At 31.3% G+C, this 22347-nt stretch overlaps 1 protein-coding gene across 2 annotated transcripts; it reads left to right on the top strand.

Annotated features, from left to right (window-relative positions):
- The first annotated feature begins 9276 nt into the window (after window positions 1–9276).
- On the top strand, window positions 9277–22347 carry LOC128178800 (uncharacterized). Of its 2 annotated transcripts, XM_052846158.1 has the most exons (21): window positions 9277–9519; window positions 9838–9957; window positions 10300–10375; window positions 10498–10536; window positions 12108–12167; window positions 12632–12664; window positions 12777–12871; window positions 13303–13356; window positions 15848–15934; window positions 16978–17040; window positions 17142–17294; window positions 17390–17608; window positions 18001–18309; window positions 18415–18509; window positions 18733–18817; window positions 19801–19908; window positions 20029–20229; window positions 20319–20603; window positions 20756–20932; window positions 21243–21524; window positions 21613–22347. In XM_052846158.1, the coding sequence occupies exons 1-21, from the start codon at window positions 9441–9443 to the stop codon at window positions 21858–21860; spliced, it is 2868 nt and encodes a 955-aa protein (XP_052702118.1). In that variant the 5' UTR covers window positions 9277–9440; the 3' UTR covers window positions 21861–22347. The 2 variants fall into 2 exon arrangements, with proteins under 2 accessions (XP_052702118.1, XP_052702119.1); XM_052846159.1 differs by lacking the exon at window positions 16978–17040.

Genomic DNA, 22347 nt, shown 5'->3' with positions numbered 1-22347 from the left:
TATCTTGTTGTCATAATAAGCATTGTTAAAGAAAAGCTTATCAGATCAAAATCAGTGCTGCTAACTGACCAGTCTTAACCGAAAGGCTGATTTAATGTCCGACTTTTTAAGATTGTCCCACTTCCTAATCTGGCAATCATGGCAGCAGCATCGCCCATAGTTGAATAGGCTGCTGGATAAAATTGAATAAAGGATTATTTTTTTTTTGGTTTTGCCCCGTCTTGAATTCGTGCAGACACAGTTTTATTCAAACAAATTTCTTTAGATTTTGGGATTAGCCCTCTGAGAACGAGGGCGAAATTAAAACTGGGGAGAATGTTTCCCTGTATACAGTAAATGGTGAATAAGATGATACCAGGCATCTTTTTGGGAACAATGAGATATCTGCAGCGATGGAAAAAGGGGTTGTTTAAGGTAAATGGCCCTGAAAATCTGCCCCAAAAATTCCCTGTCAATCTTTTGCTCTGCTACCGAATTCTGTTTGCCTAAACATAGTAATATTTTGATTACCTGGGTAATCCTGGGCCAAAATATTGTAATTTGAAACCATGCGTAAATTCTTGATTTAAAAATGACAATCTTGGTATTTTGGTGTATGATAAATAATTCTGTCTAATTTGATAGAGATCTTGCCAAAGCCCAAAGTCCCATGTTTCACTCTAATGGTCGCTGTCAGATTGTTGAGGCAAGGGGTATGTTGGCTGGCCTCAGCCTGAGGCTCGGCAGGACCGGGCTTTTCTTGCCTTGGGAGAGGGCGAGGCTTTTTAAAGCCCCTGTCCTTTGCTAAAGATTATGTACACCCATTCCTGAGTTCGTCGTCTATTAGGTGGCACTCTGGATGTTTGATGATCCTAGATTTGTAATCTTTTCTTTGTTGTGGCTATCTGGCCAGATGGTAAAGAGGAAAAGGAAGTTGCTTACATGGACAACTCTTACTGATGCTGATTACCCTAAATTGGTTAAACTGTACCTAGTTGTATCATCAACTGTCAAACAATGCTATTCAATTAATTAAAAGAGAGTATCTCATTTCCATCTCAATAATTTTTATTATGCAAGTATTCTGCACCATCTCAATTGGTCTCTTTAGTAAAATGTGTATTGTAATACATGTATTTAACCTTACTAATAAAAAAAAGTGTACATGACGACTTAAAAACTCCCTAAAACATTTTGTAAACGAACTCAAGTGATATGTAAATGAGCTTGTCCGAACTGGTTAATAATTCACATATCTCGTCAATTGTACCAAAATCCACCGATTCTTTTCATATTTATCCATTGAAAAGACAGGGTCACAAACCAGACCTAAATTCACTGTTACAGGGTGTACAAAATCATGTTTTAACTGGTACAAAAAACTATCCAAGACTATTAGCACTTTTCAGGAAGTGTCATTTTTTTCACTCTCGTTTTAAAGTTATCAAATTCATAGTAGATTTGCCGTAACTCATTGTATAATAAAGGGAGGTTCTCATATGTATAGGGATATCATCATTTACGTATACGTACCTTTTTATAAAACACGCCCTTTTTACTTTATTTTGTAGAAATGATTCGCCAAATAAAATTGGCTCGGACGAGCAATATATTTTTAGTGGCATCCCCAGTAGATTAAAGGGTCACATTGTTAAAGTTTGTTTTTATAAATCTATTTATAGTGTTTGGAAAATACAGAGAGACTAACACACGATCAATGTCAGGTAAAAGTAGTACGTGTTGTTTTCTGGAATTAATCTATTTCATATCATAAGTTACAGTTCATTCAAAGGTTATACGAACATAACTTACTGCTGTATATTTAGTATAGATTTGTTTTTGGAGATAATTTATATATCAATTTTTAATTTGTAAAACCCTTGAAATTTACTTTCGTTTTCGGTTTTATCATGAAATCTATTTTAAAATAATAGAATCCTTCATCATTACGAGTGATGGTGATGGTGATGGTGAAATTCAACCGAGGGGACAAAATTTACGGTCTATTGTTTTTGCAGAGTCCTGGACCGTGAATCTTGATCCCTAGGAACAATTTATCACTAAATAATCACGAAATAAGCGCATTTGTTTGCTTTATTTGTTTGTTTATGAGGGTAATTAAAAAGGGTTTATACAAAATATTTCCCATAAATTGTATTCAATATTGAACCAAAAATGTCGCAACGACTTTAATGAAAGCAAGACATTTCAGTCATCAACTCGTAGAAGACGAGTGAATTGATTTAAACAGTAATATTCTGAAATCCTATAACCGGTTTTAACCAGGATTTGCTGTTTAACTTGATGTTCTTTGTTTGCATTTGTATTGACTGTTATAGTTCAGTTGTGTTTATTTGTAGTATTTTGTTGTAACATTACCAGTTATGGCTTGTAACATCTAATATGCTAGTTGTCTGGGTTTGAGTGATTAAAGAAGTGATTAAAGAATTTGAATTGCACTTGTATAGCTGAATCGAATGCTTTTGGACAGCTATGTTATCTTATGATAAGACCACGAACAGTTTTCCAAAACTTAACGTTTTATTAAGGGTTTGTTGATTATATTGTGTTTTTATAATAGGCATTATGGCTATTATTTTAAATCTGATGAAAGGAAAATTAATTAAATATCATGAACATTGACTTTAAAACAATAACAGTGAGTTGCATCCTTTTTAATTTACAGCAATTTGAGAAAAAATTGTGCAATCTGGTCCGTTAAGCTATTTTTAAAAAGCATTTGACACTGACTTTGTTTCTATTTATAATATGTTTTACGGTGCGACCGTTGGGGCGAGCGCAGAATTTGATCAAATAATGAATTATGATACATCAATAAGAATAAAAGTATCAACGTAACGTAAATGAATTTGAATGCAAAATAAGATATAAACATGCCTATTTTTTCTTGTAAATTTTCATAATTCATAATTTATAAGATTGTTTATTTATTTAAATAGAATTTATCTCAGTTTTTACAATGTTGTTGAATAATAACGATTTTAACATAATGTTTATTGCAGTTTATTTCCTCTTTTCTTGCAGCAGACATTTTTCTTAAACTTACATATAAAAAATTGACTTATCATAGAGCCCCCCCCCCCCCCGTTTTAAAAAAAATATAATTTACGTATTAAAAAAAATAATTGCTGATCATATAAGAAAATCGGTTTTGGACCCCCCCCCCCCCGGGAGGATGTAATAAATGTGAAAATAAAGATACCATTGAGCAGTTAAAGAGCTAAATGCATACTACGCACTCACCATTCCTCACCCGGATTAGAATTTCATTTTACTTGTAAATATTTTTTGAATGATGCTGCCGCGCCCCCTTTTAAAAAACGTTCCTGGAAATTAATTACTGTAAATAAATGAATGTGAGCATTCATCCAAATGAGAGCAAGTTACAACTGTTTCCTATTAAAAAAAAAAAGATGTCCTTTAGCTTTGCAAGATTTTGAGAAGATTTTGGTATTTATATTCCAGCAGATTTACAATAACTACTTAGAGTAATTTCCCCTTATTGTGACATCAAAGTTGACGTCGGTCAAGTGTCATCTGTCCTTTGAAAAACCCTGGAAAAAAAACTAAGTGAAATATACTGTTTTGTTTACTTAAAAAGCATGATATTCATGAAATTACACAATTTATCTGTTTCTCAAAAGTTTTACTTTGATTCTCGCGAGAAGGAATCAAGTCTGGTGAGATCGTCCGACATTGATAAATTGCATTGTGGGTCGAAATTTACTGACTCCGAAAAATTCTGTGGGATCAATGTGCAAGAAATCCATTGTGACGTCACTCGAAGGAACGACAACTCTGTTAGTCTTATGTAATGGAATTATTTTATTTACAATGCATGATGTACATAGTCTTTTATCTTGTTCTCGTGAGAGTGTGAAATGGGAAACCATATTTACAGGGAATTACTGGGACGATTAAAACAAGGCATTACTGGTCCGATTTACTGACGCCAAAAAAATCCGTTGAATGAATGTGCAACTAGTCCGAATTTTCTATTCACACACGCCTTGCCGGTAGAGCTCGCTTCGCGCCGGCGCTGCGCGCCGGCGAGCTGCGCTCGCTATTACAAAATACGTGCGAGTTGTTTATGTTCTTATGATGATTTACCTAACCATGAAAAATGAATTACTTTTTACCTGATAAAAAATCTTAATATCTAAAATAAGGAGGTTAGTACAACGTCACTGTAAATCTTGGAAGTTATTCCTTTGTTGCCACAAACCTTACTCTCATTTTATTGTGACGTAACGTTTTTATTGGCATTTCGCCTAAAAGGTTGAAAATATAAACTAATTTAAAGTCCACGTAGTATGAAATCACATAACTGACATAATTCAACAAATGGGACTGCATATAAGTAATTTGAGATCTGTATTGCAAAAGAACAAGTTTCCCTACTCTGACATATACATAACCTTTTTCTGTACTAAAATATCTATCTTATTCATTTATCTTATAACAATATCGATTATTAGTTCCTGTCTTCCAAAATAATGGATGAATCATTTGATAGAAATAATGCTCAAATGTTTCACCATAAGGAATATAGATATTATATGCGTATCGAAATGTTAACAACAAGGAGGTAAACTTCTAAAAACTACATTATTTCAACTTTTGATCATTATTTGTATTGGTTTATTTCAACTCTTTTCTTTTAAAGGTTTTCAATTTATTATTAGAATTCCTTTTGCATGAAGTTGTATATTTTACTTCCGATTTCCTATAGGAAACACTAGCTCTTACTGTGCGATAAACATGGCGAATGCTTTCTTCTTTGAATCTATAGATAGATGATGACACATCAAAGTTAGGTAATAAGTGAACCAGTTTACCATGTCAATCCTCGTTATAAGTAAGATAGCATGGTTTGTTTGTAATATTTTTATACATTGAAATAGAATTACACCATACAGTGGGAATGAAATACATAATTTTTAACTGTAAATTTTTTACTTTCTTGGTGAATGTAAACTTTTTATTTCCAAGTTACAAGTCATCGTTTTGTAAATTCTGTATTCACATTCAGCAAGTTGATTCAAAAATGATTAAATAAAATAATTAGGTCATCATTATCAAAAACATTTTTCTCGCATTTTAAGCATTCTTTTTTAAATTAAAAAGCAAATACTGTGGGGTTTTTAAAGGTTTCTCCACCCTTTATATTTTTAGTTTAATCCATTTAATTGTTGTTTTTTGAAGATCAATATGTAAGCAATTAATTTGAACAAATATATAAATATGATGTGAATATTTTTTTTCATAATATACGAGCTAAGACAGATAAACTATCAGAACAATTATAGCGACGACTGCTCCCCAATCCAAATTCGATAAATTCTTAACTGATTTCTATAAATATAAGCAAATCTTTACAAATATTAAATACAATATTTTTCCATGTTTTGTTTTAATAATTTAAACGGGCTTTTAAACTTGCAAGTATGTATACTATTGCGTTTACAGAAAAACATAATAACCATGTCAGGTAAAATATATTGAAATATGATGTATGTATATGACTGCCTCATACGGTTTTAGCAGTTTTGCAATGAATTATGCGTTTCTATCAAAACCAAATATCTAAATTGTTAATTTCACTTCACATAATTTAAAAATGTATAAAAACATTAAATTGCATTAAATCAAGAAATATTATTTAAACCATGAATCACATTTCATTAATATTAAGCCGATTATGAAACATGAGGCCCATGGGCCACATCGCTCACCTGAGGAACAATAGGCATGATAAAATCATCTTAATAGAGTCATAATACAAACAATCTGGGCAATGTACAATAATACATGTAGATCCTGTATAAATAAAATCTATTTTTCCCCATGGATATTCTTATGTTTATAATCATTAGTCCCTTTTCTAACAGGATGATTATATAGTCATATCACATGAAGAGTATTGCAGTTCTCAAAAAGATCCTTAATAATTGTTTATATATGGGATATAAAGCTACATCAAACTCTGAACCTTCTTGTGAGGCTGAAGAATTGTCCTGGAGCCAAAATATTTATAAAGAATCATCTGGCTGATTAGTTTCTGAGAAGAAGATTTTTAAAGATTTACTCTATATATTCCTATTTAAAACTTCAACCTCCTATGGTGGCCCCACCCTACACCCGGGGGTCATGAATTTCACAACTGTGAATTTACACTACCTGAGGATGCTTCCATACAAGTTTCAGCTTTCCTGGCTGATTAGTTTCTGAGAAGAAGATTTTTAAAGATTTACTCTATATATTTCTATGTAAAACTTCGACACCCATTGTTGCCCCACCCTACCACCGGAGTGATGATTTTAACAACTTGGAATCTACACTAACTGGGGATGCTTCCAAACAAGGTTCAGCTTTCCTGGCTGATTAGTTTCTGAGAAGAAGATTTTTAAAAATTTACTCTATATATTTCTATGTAAAACTTCGACCCCCTCCCCCCTCATTGTGGCCCCACCCTACACCTGGGGGTCATGATTTTCACAACTTTGAATTAACACTACCTGAGGATGCTTCCACACAAGTTTCAGCGTTCCTGGCTTTATGGTTCTTCAGAAGAAGATTTTTGAAAATTTCTCGAAATTTTTCATTAATTTCTAATTATCTCCCCTTGAAAACGGGTGTGGTCCTTAATTTTTAAAACTTTGAATCCCCTTTGCCTAAGGATGATTTGTGCCAAGTTTGGTTGAAATTGGCCCAGTAGTTCTTGAGAAGATGTTGAAAATGTGAAAAGTTTACGGACAGACGGACGACATACAAAATGTGATCAGAATAGCTCACTTGGGCTTTCAGCTCAGGTGAGCTAAAAAATGGTCCAAAATGCTCCCTAAGACGTCATGCGACAATCGAAAAACCTTAAAAATGATAAGGGTGCATATTGAATATATTCATATTAAAAATTTAAAAGATATCTAACACGAAATATCTAACAAAACCCGTTTCATTATGTGATCCCGCAAAAAAAATTAAAAACACAAAATAATAGACAAAAGACAAGGTTTTTGGTAAACATGGTCAAGTTAGTTACCTAGCACATGGCTTTTTGTGGACGTGTTTGTATAAGACGCTAGCATAAGTAGCTGATAAAGGTGAAAAAATTGAAAGATGAAGAATATAGCTCAGGAGAAGCTCAAACTGGAAAGTTATGAAATCATTAGGATTCAATTATATAAACTTCTTCCTAGAATTTCGTTCAAAAATCTGCAGAAATATTTCAAAAACAGGCTTTCTAATTTGGATTTTTTCGATTTTTTGCAAGCCTAAATGACTAAATATAACAGGTTATCACATCTATTACAAAATAATTTTAATACTCTTTGTTCATTTATTTTTATACAATATGTAGTTTTAAAAAATGCCACGGTCTTTGCTTTTGTTTTTTTTTATATTTTGTTCAAGGTTTTTTTTCCTGCTATTTGTCATTTAATTTTTATAACCTATTGATGGAAGGCGTTATTCAACAATAAAGGGAAAACACAAAAGAAATCTTTTTAAAACGTATAGAAAGTTCAAAATTCAAATTCATTTTGTATGGAAGTTAAAACATATTTGGTCTTCCTTATCAATTAATTTTTACCCATATATTTACATCAATAAAATTTGTTTAGAAATTTTTCAAAAACATTCAAATTTCACTTACTGCTGTAATATTGATTTAAACATTCTATAATTATGTATTCTGAAATTTGAAAAAAAAATATATATATAACAGCGGTTTCTCTTTATCCTGGAATGCTTAATTTGTAAACATCAAACTATTATAAGTGAAATTAATAAGATTTCTATCTTTTCCATTTATAATCTGTGTTAGCAAGACAACACATAACCCAACTTACAGACCCTTTCTGCTTTAGACACCTAAGTGAATTGTTTATATTACATAAGAAAAATCAATTATGCTAGTCCTGTCCCTTTTATAAAATGTTTGTTTTTTACTGGAAATCGATATAGAATTCGTTTTTAGTTTCAATATCGAGATACAGTCTATTATACGCTGTAAATATTTTCGGCTACTCGTCTCACATTGATGTCCTTACGTTATATGCCAACTGATAACAGAAGTGCAATAGAAAATATTTCAAAACATGTACCCTTTGCTTGCATTTGTCAATATCTTAAGAACCCGGTGATATGTAAATCTTGAATACTGCATTTCTGATTTTGAATCTTGTATATCAGTGAGTTTATAGGTTTTTAAATGAATTAAAACATGCAAAAATCACACGAAAAAATGATTTTTTAATGTAACATATTAGATATAAAAACGCATTGTTGGGCACTTCTTTTCTTTTCTTGGTGTGCAAAATGTCTCAACGTTGGTTTTTAAATGTGCGTAGACTTTTTATATTAATTATGCCCCCCTTCGAAGAAGGGAGGGCATATTGCTTTGCTGCTGTCTGTCGGTCGGTCGGTCGGTCGGTCGGTCCACCAAAAGTTTCCGTTCATTTTCTTAGCAGAGGATGAACATATTGAAATGAAATTTGATATACAGGTTTATTATGATAATATCAAGGCCAAGTTCGATATTGGGTACGATCAAGCCATTTTCGACAGAGGTATGGCCCTTGGACGTTGAAAAATGTCAGTTAAGTGCAGTTTCCGCTCATTTCTTCGCAGAGGATAAACATATTGAAATGAAATTTGGTTTACAGCTTTATCATGATAATATCTAGGTCAAGTTCGATATTGGGTACAATCGAGCCATTTTTGACAGAGTTATGCCCCTTGGACTTAAAAAAAATCCAAATATTTTCAGTTTACGTTCATTTTCTTTGTGAATGTTTCCAAGGGAGGGGGCATAAGTGTTTCACAAGCATCTCTTGTTGTGTGTATGTTTTTGTCAAAAATAATATATATACATTTATATACAATTCTTGTAAATAATCTTTTTATTTTTTTCAGATCAGTATAATAGTGTGTACTTTTGCTATCTCAGATTGGAAAAATGATGCAAATTATAAGACAACTTCTTCTTCTTCTTCAGGTATATATTTTCATATACGGTGGTGTAATTTATCCTAATTTTTTTTTTGGGGGGGGGGGGGGGTCGTTTTGGACGAATGTAATGGAAAATAAAGTCATTGGAGTGAAAAATGTACTTGATTAATATATCCTAAATGTATTCCTAATTCTAAAAGCCAATTCATTAAGAAATATTAAGAACAGTTCATATTTTCACAATTAAAATAAAATTTTATAACAAGGATAAATTTTATCGGTACCCACTTATATGTATATTTGTGGGTTTTTTTAAATTTTAGTTTATCCTCATCATCTTGAGACAATGTAGAGGTTCAGGTTTGCCCGTCTGGGTATATAGAGTGAATTCCTGCCCCGAACCAGGAAATTTAAGCAAATGGGTAGAGGCGTCAAAAAGATTAAACTGTTATCATAACTTGACTTCAAATAATGCACAAGAACAGGCGATGGTTTATCATTGCTTGCCTAGCTCCTTTTTAAACGAAACTGTGGAATTTTGCGGCACAAATGTACCCATATCGCCAGGTATGATCCTCTCTCTCTATCTCTCTCTCTCTCTCTCTCTCTCTCTCTCTGAAAAAAATATATCAATGATAAAATGACAACAACAAACCATCAACCATCTCAAAAACGAAATATAGATTCAAAGGAAAGGAACACGGACCTCCAACAAGATTGACGTAGGATCAGGTGCCATGGAGGAATTAATTATATAAACGATTCATTTGCATTATATAGAATATGGCGTTTACCATTAATGTTTAAATGATTGATATTCATTGATTAAAATTATATATGACATGAAGCAAAATACTAAAAGTATCTTTTTTCTTTCATATTCAGGAAATTGTCCTGTCTACAACTACCGGTTTCACCAAAACAAACATCCGTCCTACCAAAACTGTAGAGATTTTACGTTAGGATGTCCAACCAAGATGTTTCACTCGAAAAATGTCTACTTGTGTAAGTATGAACCATAAGCACCATCAAGAATCATTATATGTTTGTCTTATTATGATCTATACGCAATTCTTTTCTTTTTTTTTGCAACCAGGTCGAATTTCCTTTTTTTACATGCGTCAATTAGTTTAAACTATGCAAATCTCTCAATAAAACTGGTCTTGCAATAATTTAGCAAAAACATGATAATTATCTCTTCTAATCGATTAGGACTTCAACAAGTATACGTTATTCAAGAATTCGAAGAAATGAAACATGCTGAAAGGGCCGTAGAATAAAGACAAACTAACACATATTAATATTTTCTTATATTCATGTATTGTCGTTTCTGTCTTTAATGTTTAGATTCCGAGTGTTTGAAAATTAACAGGAAATCACAATGCTATGAGGCACAGACAAATTGTTCAAACATAATAGATTCGTAAGTAAACCTTTGCAATTGTTTAATCAAGCCTCTTTAAACATTTTTAAATCGTATTTATGTTAATTTTTATATTTATGTCGTCTACTAGTAGATATATTAATAGTTATTTTCATTTCCAGCTTTAAAACAACCACCGAGACGAAAATGTCAAGACAAACGTAAGTTCATTAAAAAGTATAGATACAATTGACTCTGTCGGATAATTATGCCAAAAACAAAATTGCAATTTGTTTTTGCATAGGCATAAAATTTGCGTTTAAACTTTGGAAAATTGGTTTGTTAAATTTTATTAAAAAATTCAATACAATGCATGCATGCAGAATTTGAATCAAGAGTTATCGTTCTTGTATTTACTGTATTTTATTATATTCCAGGGTCGGGGAGTTTTATTCTTTTGATGCCATGCACAAATAAACCTACAAAAAACCAACGAATGGGTTCCTATCTCTATTCCACTCGGTTTCATTGGCATTGAAACCGAATGGAATAAAGACATGAACTCCAAACTTTCCTTCTAGCTTATTATAAATATGCTCAATTCAAATAAAGTTTCTGTTACATAAATCGAATAAATTTTTAAAATACACATAACGCATGCAAATCAATTGAACTACGTGAACAAAACATATGGAGAAGTTATGTATGTAAACTCGAATTCTTTTGTCAACATTATTTCAAATGTTGCAATAGTTCTGCTTATTTCACATCTTTTTCAACAATGAGAAGAAAATATAACTTATAATATATCCATATAATATCACACCTCCCATGAGGTGCGAAGGAAAATACTTCAAACGTGCATAAAACAATAGAGCAACTTCAAATTCGAATATGGCAGTTAAAACCGCATGGCTAGCCTCTTAGCATGAAATTCAGAATCAAAATGAACAAAAAAAGAACATTTGTTATTGGCATTCTTTACCTATCAGATGATATATTTACAATTATGAAAAGTATTTTAGCGAAAATTATCATGTCTGTATATAGGAAACAATTTTCGAACAGGATGGTTAGAATTTCATCGTACTTAAGTTTACTTTCTATGTAAATTAAAAGTCCTTGTGGAAGATAATTCTCATAGGATTTTTAAATCCAGCCTAAAATTATGTTTACTACACACAGGAAACCTATTCAATTCCCGTTGGAAACATGTAAATCCAATTGGAAATAAAATAGAATATCATACAGGATTTTCCATGTATTCCCATGTATCCTGTAAGACAAATATTTTTTAAGTAAGACACAGTGAAAACAAAAGTGGTTTATCCTTTTAAGACAATGTTGCATGATGGGCACGCTTGATTTATCTAAACTGTGTGTATACCAGTGTAATCCGGTGCAAACATTTTGTATTGTAGAGCAAGAAAAACTTAAATGTGTCTTCTAATTTGTAAATTTACTTAAAATCATTTGTCAAGTTTCCAATCAAAATATTCTGCCGCCCTATAATTATTGGTTTCAGTGCTACATCTCAAAACACGTGCCCCTGATTCGGTGTAGAAAAGTGCACAACCGCTGTTTTCATTCTTTAGTTTAAAAAAAGTTTAGTATATTTTCAGACCAGAAAATGCATGTTGTTTAGTAAGCAATCCCCGTTGCTTTTATTACCACTGACATCTATTTTGGATATAAAATGAGTCCGTTTTCAATCAAAACTAGTGTTCTTTTCATATACATATTGGTAATATAGCTATCGTCGTCTGAATTCAATGATTTTTCTAATTTTCAGAACTACAAGGTCAATAATGGTCAGTGATGATTCCGACAGTTTGGATTCCGTGAATGTAGTGTAAGTGAAACAGGCATAAAAAGGAATGAACCCTTTTTTTCTGAGCCCATTCCTTACAAAAGTACGAAAAGACGTTGCAACTGTTCCAGATGAAAAACTCCTTACTCAAATTGATAGTTCATAGCCTAGAGACTACATAACAGTTTCTGACTTTAATGTATCTCACCTGGCTGGTGAGATTTTTACCTTTAAAAATTAATATCCCATGGAAAATATCATATCTCTAAGAATTTCAGAATTTTTTTTACATGATTTTCTGCAAACTTTGCCTGGGTTTTGAAAATAATTCTACAGGAGTCATAATTCCTATAAGATAAAAGTATTTTGAGGGAAGATTGTCTTGTTGTTTGATTGGGATTTTCTAATACAAGGATTAAGATCTACATTTTTGTACATTGATTTGACGAAGAGCGTCCATGTTATTGTGCATTTTTAACTAGCTCTAGTTTGCATTTATATTACAGTGAGATGACAAATAGTGAAGACTCTAATCAAAGGTAACTCTAGTTTACTACAATTCTAAATTAGATATAATTGAACGTGATAATTTGACTATTTTAACCATATCTCGGACGTTTCTCTAAACATTATCGTCATACATTTGTACAGAGTCATCTACATTGCTATTCCCTTGGCCATCCTGCTTATAGCTACAATAATTATCGTCATTGTTTTACGGAAAAGAATAATTAGTTATTACAAATGTAAGTATTTTTTATTTATAATACCGAAAAAATAATCAGTAATCACAAAATCATGACATAGAGGAAGATATGAAATTTCTTTTTATGGATATAGACCAAATACAGTAAAACGCAGTTACAGAGAATACGCTTATAATGAATTGACCCTTACAGCGAAGTGATTTTCATTTCCTGTGACTTTTTGTTATAACTTGATCGATATAACGAATTACTCTTATCTCGAAGTAAAATTGCCCGTCCCTGGGACTTCGTTTTGGGCGTGTTTTACAGTATTCTCATCTGTGTATGAGAATCCATCGTATAATTTTTGAAAGAATTACCTTTTGCAGTTTTATGATACATTATTGCTCGTAAGCAAGAAATCAATGCCAATTTTGATCGATATATATAATAATCTCAATACAATTTTCTTTTTTAATTTACATTTTCAGACTTTATTTCTAAACCATCAGGAATCATATCGGATACTGAAGTTTGTACATTAAGTATGTATAAAAAATTATTAACATACTAAGAAAAGAAAATTTAATCGCTCGGATTATTACGGCAGTAGAATGCGTTATTTTTGCAACTGTATTGTTACAGTTTCAATACATTTCATATGCATGCCATACATTCATTAAATACAGTATAACATTTTTTATTGATACATTCTTCTTATCATGTAAAATAATTGCATGCTCAATTAATATAGACTTGTAGCACAAATAGCGTTCTCCTTATTCATTATTTGCCACAATAAAATTGTAATAGCGCACACAAGTGAATTGAATCGAGTATAAAGAAAAAAAAATTGGTATCTCTTTATTAACAGCCCTTCCTGGTTATTTTACTTAGACCTGATCACTCCTTATTTTTTCCATTATCCATGTTTGGTAAATTAGTAGAGGTGTCTTCAATGACGTCGTCATGACTTGACGTGACAAACATCGGACTTTGGCGAAGCAGGCCATCGAACTTTAGCGCATACCATTAGACTTTACCACAATCATTGGACTTTGGCGAGTCTTACAAATATACAAGGGGGAAGTAACAATTACCATGGGGAACTATTTTCCTTTTGAATATTTAAAACAAACTAGAATAAAATGCCTTACAAAATAAAAATACTGCAATAAATCTAATTGCTGGTGATACCTGAATAAATATTGTTAAAAAATTCCGAATCCGTTAGATATCTAATAGGAAAACAACTTGTAACGTTCAAATTTTCCCATAAAAACAAGTACATCTTACAAGAAATAAATCTCATTTAGATTGTTTAGGCATATACTTATTTTTATTTTTTTTTTGGTTATCTGAGTTTTTAATTTCTATCTTTAAAAGATGGATATCTTCTTTGAAAGGAGAATTACTTTAAAAGAAAAAGGTGGTTATCTTCAATAATTTGAAATACTGTATAGCAGGACATTAACTCGTTGAGCTAATTTTCGCTATATTCGCTGAAATAAAAATTTCGCGAATTTAACATCTAGTGAACAATTATTTGAATATAATATGATAAAGAAATAGGAATATGCACAATACAAACTATGTGTTCGTTTTAATGGCATAGCAATAAAGTTGACCCAGCTTAATATAAAAGTTATTTTGTAAGGGAAAAATGGTATTAAGCGGTTTTTGATAAATACCGACCATGGCTATTGCTAAAATAAAATATTAATAGCTGGAAAAATTAGCTGACATGCTAAATTTTGTTTTGTTTTCCCTCTATTTTCGGTGTTGACTTAGTCTAATTAACAAGGCATACATGAAACAATTCGTTTTTTGATAAATTCTTTAAATAGAATGATCAAGAGTTGTTCAAAAATTTTCTTTAATAAGAACATTCCATTCCTCGTATTACACAAACTTTAAAAAAGAACTGCAGTAATCCAACATGACACTCGACAAGTACCCAAGCCAGTTCGGTGATGCGTTACTTATTCTGCCAGCCCAGTGCTATCGGTAATTTCAAAGTGATTTAGGGGCTCAAAGTGTTTATACAAGGTGCTCAAGAGTGTCTAGCACGTAAAAAGGTGTGAAACTCAATGGACAGAAGCAATCTTTCCATTATAGAAGATGGGTACACTTAAGGAAAATATATATAAATATATTGACCGAATAATAATTATGAATGTGTATTACACAAACCGGTGTATTTATTCAAAAGCATTTCATTAGATATCACTAATTCAATTGTTTTTCAAAATAATGTTTTTTAAAAATGAAACCCAAATAAAACAAATTTTTTTTTTTTTGGGGGGGGGGGGGGGGGTGATGATTTAAAGTACCTGTATTATGTACAAACGATCGTGATCGGTATTTTGTAAAATTCAATTGGGTCTGAATTTTATGTTATACACATTTTTGTTTTCCGCGAATTTAACATACCGCGATTTGCTGCAAAAAGAAAAAATCGCGATCTTTTCCGACCGCGATTTTAACCTGCAATACAGTAACTGTGTGCACAAACTACACCGATTCTTTTAGATTAAAAAAAGTCCAGATTATCTGTTCTGAAATGTCTACTCTATTGCTTCAGATTAAAAAACAAACAAAACTTGAAAGTCTACGGGGATTTTGCAATACAAACAACATTAAGGATCCCGGATGATAACGTTAAAAAAATGTGCGAGATGTCCCGAGTACTTCCGAATGGAGAAAAGATGTAAACATTTCCCATTATGAACTTTCTTACGATGTTTGTTTTTGTTCCTGTGAAATTCCACGGGTATAACAGATGATTTATTAATAAAGAAATCTTGATGTTTTCCCTTTTTATCGATTTTAATTGTACTTCATTGACATGTATGTTTATTTCAATTAAAAACCATTAAAACGTGACGTTAGCAATAACTTAGGATATACTATAACGAAACCTCAGACTGATGCAGAAATAAATTATTTTTATTATTTAAAATTAGAATGTTTTATCAACTGAACGGTGTTGAACGATACTGATTATACATATGTTTTGCGCTTGTCTAATTACAGGACAGATGGAAAATGTACACAATACCACACCCAAAACACCTTTTGAGGAGACTGGAGGATGTTCGGAGGTTCTTACAATGGAGAATGGTTAGATACAATATGTACAATTTGTTAAATTTTTATATTGAAATACATACAAAAATGATACTTAAATTTTACATTATTGAGGAGATTGTTTAAGTGGGTTTTTTTAAAAATATATTGATTGAGGTTAATTTCACTTTGAAAAAACAAAACAAAAAGAAAATCACTTGTTTTACACAAACAATCAAGTTTTCAACTGTATACTGTAATGTTACAATCTGTTCCTGGATAAATTTCGTAAAAAAGAAAATATTTAAACAGTAAGCATTCATAATTACTAGTATCAAAATTACGGAATGCACGGAATGCAAGTTTTCATTCAAAATTTAAATCAGAAGAACAACGGTCAGGTTTTGGTATTTTGAGGTAAAAATTAATTCATGGACTATGAAAAGAGGAAAACATTATTTGTATTGTCATATATTAAACTGATAACTATAACAACGTTTAAAAGGCGGGTATACATTAATATCACAATACATTGTACACACACACACACACACACACACACACACACATATATATATATATATATGTTATTTAATTCTAATATATGATTAAGTTATGCTTTTGGATGTAAATAACGACGTTTGAATATTAAAGTTGATGTTTATTTGCAATTAAATAGTATTCATTTCTAAAAAATCAAACAATTGTTTGTGTTCCACAAGTATAGCACCTGGCCTTGGAGCTTATACTTTCAACTACTAGTATATAGAAATTTTGTTTTTTATCTCAAAGAATGAGTTAATACTTTCTTACGCCGAGGATTAAACACCCTATGAGATAGTATCTAATTAGATAAACTATAAGTCTAGAAAACGAACATTTTTGTTGTTTTCTGAGGAATCTGTTCTGGTGTTTAAGGTTGATGCATTAATAAAGTACTTTGTTGACTGATTGTGATGAAATCATTCCGTTACAATATGTTCTTTTTTAAATTCTAAATGTACACGAATGACATGTTTCCCTTAATATACCTAAAATAAAAAGCCTTCTATTTAAATTCAAAATTCCTCCTTTTCAAGTTTTACTTTATATTTTAGAAAGTGACCAAAGTGCATCTTCAAATGAGTTTGATCAGCATCGTTCACATGAGGAATTAAATGGTTTGTTAAAATTATTTTAATCAATCTAGTTTTAAAGATAAGATAGTTGTATTATTTTCCAATGAATTTAAGAGAGAGATTTGAGTTATTCTTTATTTCAGGACAAACTGGATATCACAAGAGCGAAGAAAGAGTATCTTTGTTGGACAATATGTTCATTGGTGCAAAAATGGGACAGTATAATAACTTTCTCCAGTCTTTAGCAAAACGCATGACACCAAAAGTATTTCTTCGAATTAAAAATTTTGTAAAAGGTAAAGTTTCACAACTTCCTTCTTCTGTCAGTTTTCTGCATTATATTGTCAAAGGTGTGTTAAAACATATGATTAAAAACCTATTTATATTTTAGATAGAAGAGAAATGAATGGCAAGGAATTAGAGGACATAAAAGAACCAAATGAATTGTTAGATTACTTGGATAAGAAATACCTTCTTTTCAACAACATTGTCTATCTGCAAGGACTCTTTTTGGCGTGTAAAGCACCAGATCTGTATGATCGATGTTTGGAGTATGCTAAAAACAGGGGAAAGGAAATAACACATTTTGAAGCAAAAATACTAAAAAGTGGTAAGGGGAAATTTTTCAGAACAATATTGAGATTAGAAATACAGGTTAATTATGTAAGTAAGCATCAATAATTGTTACACGTATCTATTGAAATGACATAAATGAACAATACATAAAATGCCCAGTTAGATAGATATAAAGAAAACAATCATAAAAACACTTAATGTTTTATCTGTAATTGACATTCTAGAATTTTAAAATGCTCTTGCTTTAAGTAAAGAAGATATGTACATGATTTTAAGTTACACAAGTTAACAGTTAAGTTAACACAAATATACTCGTGTTTCATAACGTAAATTCAATTGTGGTGGCGGGGTTATATAAACTTTGTTGAGTAAATTTCATTTTGCGAATTTAAAAGACAATATATAATGTCTAACAAACTTTTTCAGATCATACAAAGGCAAAATACGTAATTAATTGCCCAGATATTTCTGAATACGATTTACCGGAGCTTGAGAAGTTACGACTGATGTTAGCAACGCTGATCCATGCAAATCACGATGATATACTAGTTTCTGGAGTAAAAAACGGATGTGTAATTGTAACAATGATGATACGGAATTGCCTGATTCCGACCCTGAAGGCGCTTTATACGTCAGAAAAAAGAATAAATATGACATGCCAATGGATGTTAAAACTGTCTTTGAAATACAAAATCATTAAAGTGATGATCCAAGATGAAGTTATATACCCACCTGGTATGTATTTACTTACTTTTCTAAACACATTCCTTCTAAATTAATATTGTTTATCAATGCAGTAAATATATACAAAAACTTACATTACGCCTTCATATTTGCTAGATATATTGTCGAATGCGGCTGGATTAACCGCTGAAGAAAAATTAAGTCGTCATGTTCTGCGATCCAGTTTTAAAGCTGAACCTAAAAATCCAAAGGTAAACAGGTTCATTGACACATAGACATATAAGCTTAATTTTTTTTTTAGAATTGAAGTTATCGTTTTGATTTTAAAGTAATTCATTTTACAGTTTTAATCATAATGCTTAGTTATTCTAACAATTTTGCTTTTTTACGTGAATTTTAATTAATAATCAAGAAGAAGAATGATATAGAAAACGTATGCTAGAATATAGTATACTAGAGTCTAGTATATTGTAGACCAATGTTATCGACACCAATGTTTCAAACGCTTTGGAATGCAAAGAGAAATCAGCCACTTGCAAGGATAGTGTACTTTCAAAAGGTATCTTTGTTTAACTAATACTCAATGCTCTGGTTTAGGATATTTCTTTTAATATACATAATTACCGGTGGCATAATTTATTCTTCATACTTAACAATACCTTTATTTTTTACAAACATAACAGTTTGGGTCATTTTTTGGGATTTTTTCTCAGCCAGTTTGTAATATATGGTGCATTTCTTGAAGTTCATGTCAATTTTTTTTTGCGAAATCAAAGTCGATATTATCATCGCATAATATTTATGCAAATTGGTAAGCACACCCAGTTGTATACCTACTTGGATGTTTGATTGAATCTCATTAGTGATAGCACGTTTCTCCGTTATCTTATTTTTTAAAATGTAAATATTTTATATTTTTTTCATTATGAAAATGTTATTTTTCCTTCAAACTTTATAAATGAGACGAAATAAAAAAAGAATTGTTTATGGTATCCATGCACTTTATGAAGTTATTGCAATTTTTGCCATAATGAATATAATGAATAGATCAAATTAGAAAAAAAAACCGGTTGCCCCGATGCATCGGTGGCTCGAACCCCTTTACCCTAATGTAGTAGATCTCCGTGAACCAACAAGCCCACCAGTATGTTGAATGTTGTGGGTAATATTAACAGTACAATACTAATGAAGATCTACAAAAGATGTATGATACGAATAAAAAAATCCTGATAATTTAGAGTTTTTCACCATCGCTGAGGATTGGGGATGGTTAAGTTTTTTTTTTATTTTAACTTATATACAAATACATGAATGTATAAAAACAATACAACATCATCTTTATTATTATTTGTTTTTTTAATTTTTGTTTGTTTGTTTGTTTGAGGGATTTTTTTGGGTGGGGGGAGGTCGGTGTAACATTAAAATAATATGTAAGCTCTAAAGTTTTTAAGTTACTTAGGCTCGGTCTTCCGGAAACATACGGATAAAACATGTGCATCTATTTATTTACTGCAATACCTTAAATGTAAAATATTGTTACAGACATGGCCAAATCCAACAACACCCTATCTGAATTTACCGATTTCCTGAATGAAATCGGGGGTCGTATTACAGACGACACTTGGCACGCTATGAAAATTCATTTAAACGGTAAGTTAAGATTTTTTTTATTTTTTAAAAGTGTTCATTATATCGTTTGGTATAACTATAAAAATATAGGCATAGGTATAATATTTGCATAAACAACTGTTTACTTATTCTCTTTAAAAGACTTTTTGGATCCCGAGTATGTTAAAGAAATAAAAACAACTGAAATGCTTACTGGTTTATCGGACAAGTTGAAACTCCAGTATAACATGTGTTTTCTTGAATGGATATTCGACATTTGTGGAGAGCCTAAACTGGTCAAAGAATGTCAAGACCTCTCCGCTAAGTTTCAGTTGGAATGTTTCGAAATCGATATAATACCATGTAAGTAATAAGCCCCTTTTATTCGCAAATTTACTATTTCTTTTTTTCCCTAAGTTTTATTTTTCTTTAATTTACTTATCATTATACAGGTGATGAATGCCAAAAATTAGAATTCCAGTTTATGGTATCTGAAATAGAAGCATACAAGGACGAGCTTCAGGATTTGAGATATTGGATGGCAAAGACAATACATGTGCATCCTGGACAAATTCTAATGACAAATCTTAAGAATGGACCAGTTAAGGCCACATTTTTAATGGGAGAAAATCATGCCAATGCTATTCTTGAATACCTGAAGACGGACGATGGTCAAATTGCTGCATCACGTAAAAGGATTGAAAAAATTGTCCAAAATGGGAACGTCATTAAAATTGGTATACATTAATTTCCTCTGAAAAAATTGTCTTGATTTAGGCTCTGGTAATTATGAAATTTTAGGGTGAAATTCACAAAACGAATAAACAATGAAACAATTAGTATTTTGTTAAGAAGTATGTTTTGTTATGTATGTTCATTTGCTTTCTAGGTAAAGCCCTAAATGGATCTATTTTTGTACAAATTCGTCTACGTTTACAAGAAAATAGTTCTGGGATACGTGCTGGTGTGAGGAAATTAGCATCGATTTTTCTTCGACGTACAGGGATACGTATGGAAGGCAATGAGATCTACACAAGAACTGTCCCATCAGATCAAAAAACAAATGGTACTTTAAAATAAAGAAGGAAAAACACATACTTTTATGAAACGCAAAATTTTATTCATGACACATTACTGATTATATTATACATAACATACATGTATTATAAATATTTAGGGTGAGAATCTATATAGTAAGTTGCTAGAACTTGTGTTCAAACTCATTGCATACAACATATGCAATAAAATATGTTCAAACCATAAACATTTGGCCACAAACTATCTTGACTAAAGGAATCACTTAATTCAGCAAAATGAACCCACTTGACCCTAATTTGATTTATGTTATGCATGTTTTATGAATTGCTTTGTTTTAGAAACCAAAGCCAAGCCAATCAAAGAGGAATCATTTATTGAGAAAAACCGCGGCCTTATTTTAGAGAATATAGAGCCTTTGACCATTGAACACACAGACATTGCAGAATTGTTTAACAGAGAAGACCTGGCAGATATGAAAGATATCATAGGAAGACGTTACCAAGCAGAATACTTCTTGAAAATGTGCGACATGCTACCAAATGAAAAGAGAGAAAAAGCATGCGAATATTTGGAAGAAATTGTTTCTTTGCCTAAAGAAAAATCAACACATGAGGAGCTCTGTAAGTAACGTTACACTTTTTTGTTTGACTTTTAGTTTTTTTAATCGCTGCCAACATGGATTCTTAATTTGTGTGCGATTTTTGACAGCTCCTGCAAAGAAATGGATTCAACAAAATAGAGAGGATCTTCTGGATGAAATAGACTCTGGGTTTATCAAAAGTGCCATCTATCAGTTGGAAGATGTCCCTGAGGAAGTAAAAACCTCGTGGTCTGACCCGAACAAAAGTAGAACAGAAAAGGCTAAGATATTCTTGGATTTTGCTCTACAAAAGGATGAATATGTTAAAGCGTTGAAGAAGACAATGGAGGAATACGGAATGCAGCTTCCGGAATGACAGACTAGTTCAACAATTTGAATAAAATAATTCATATTTATGTATCATCTCCGAGATTAATCCTTCAAATGCTAATTTTGAATTTGACAGTCTACGTAATAATTTTTACAAATTGTATGGTTTTTTTATAGAAATCATTGAAATCTTTTCGTTTAGGAAAAGAAAATAACCGAGAGTTGTGTTTTACGTTGTTAAATTAAATGTGTAATTTTTTATCATATACATGTATATATATGCTTTATATTCTATTTATTTTTACATGCATTGTTGTCTGTGACAGTTGTGTTATGCATAATCAAAACTAAATGAACTGTTAATGTTAGTCTTTCAACTTTTTAAAAATATTGTTAAAACTTTCTGAATATGCAGTGCTTTGACATTTCATGTGGTGATAACTTGCACTGAGAATAAAAAATACGATAATGTAAAGCAACTTTACTACTATTCTTGAATAAAATATTTTACTAAATAAACTGTTTGAACTTGA

The sequence above is a fragment of the Crassostrea angulata genome, chromosome 3, assembly GCF_025612915.1.
Source record: "Crassostrea angulata isolate pt1a10 chromosome 3, ASM2561291v2, whole genome shotgun sequence".
NCBI lineage: Eukaryota > Metazoa > Mollusca > Bivalvia > Ostreida > Ostreidae > Magallana > Magallana angulata.
The sequence above is the reverse complement of the archived record's forward strand: the minus strand, read 5'-3'. Positions and strand labels throughout refer to the sequence as shown.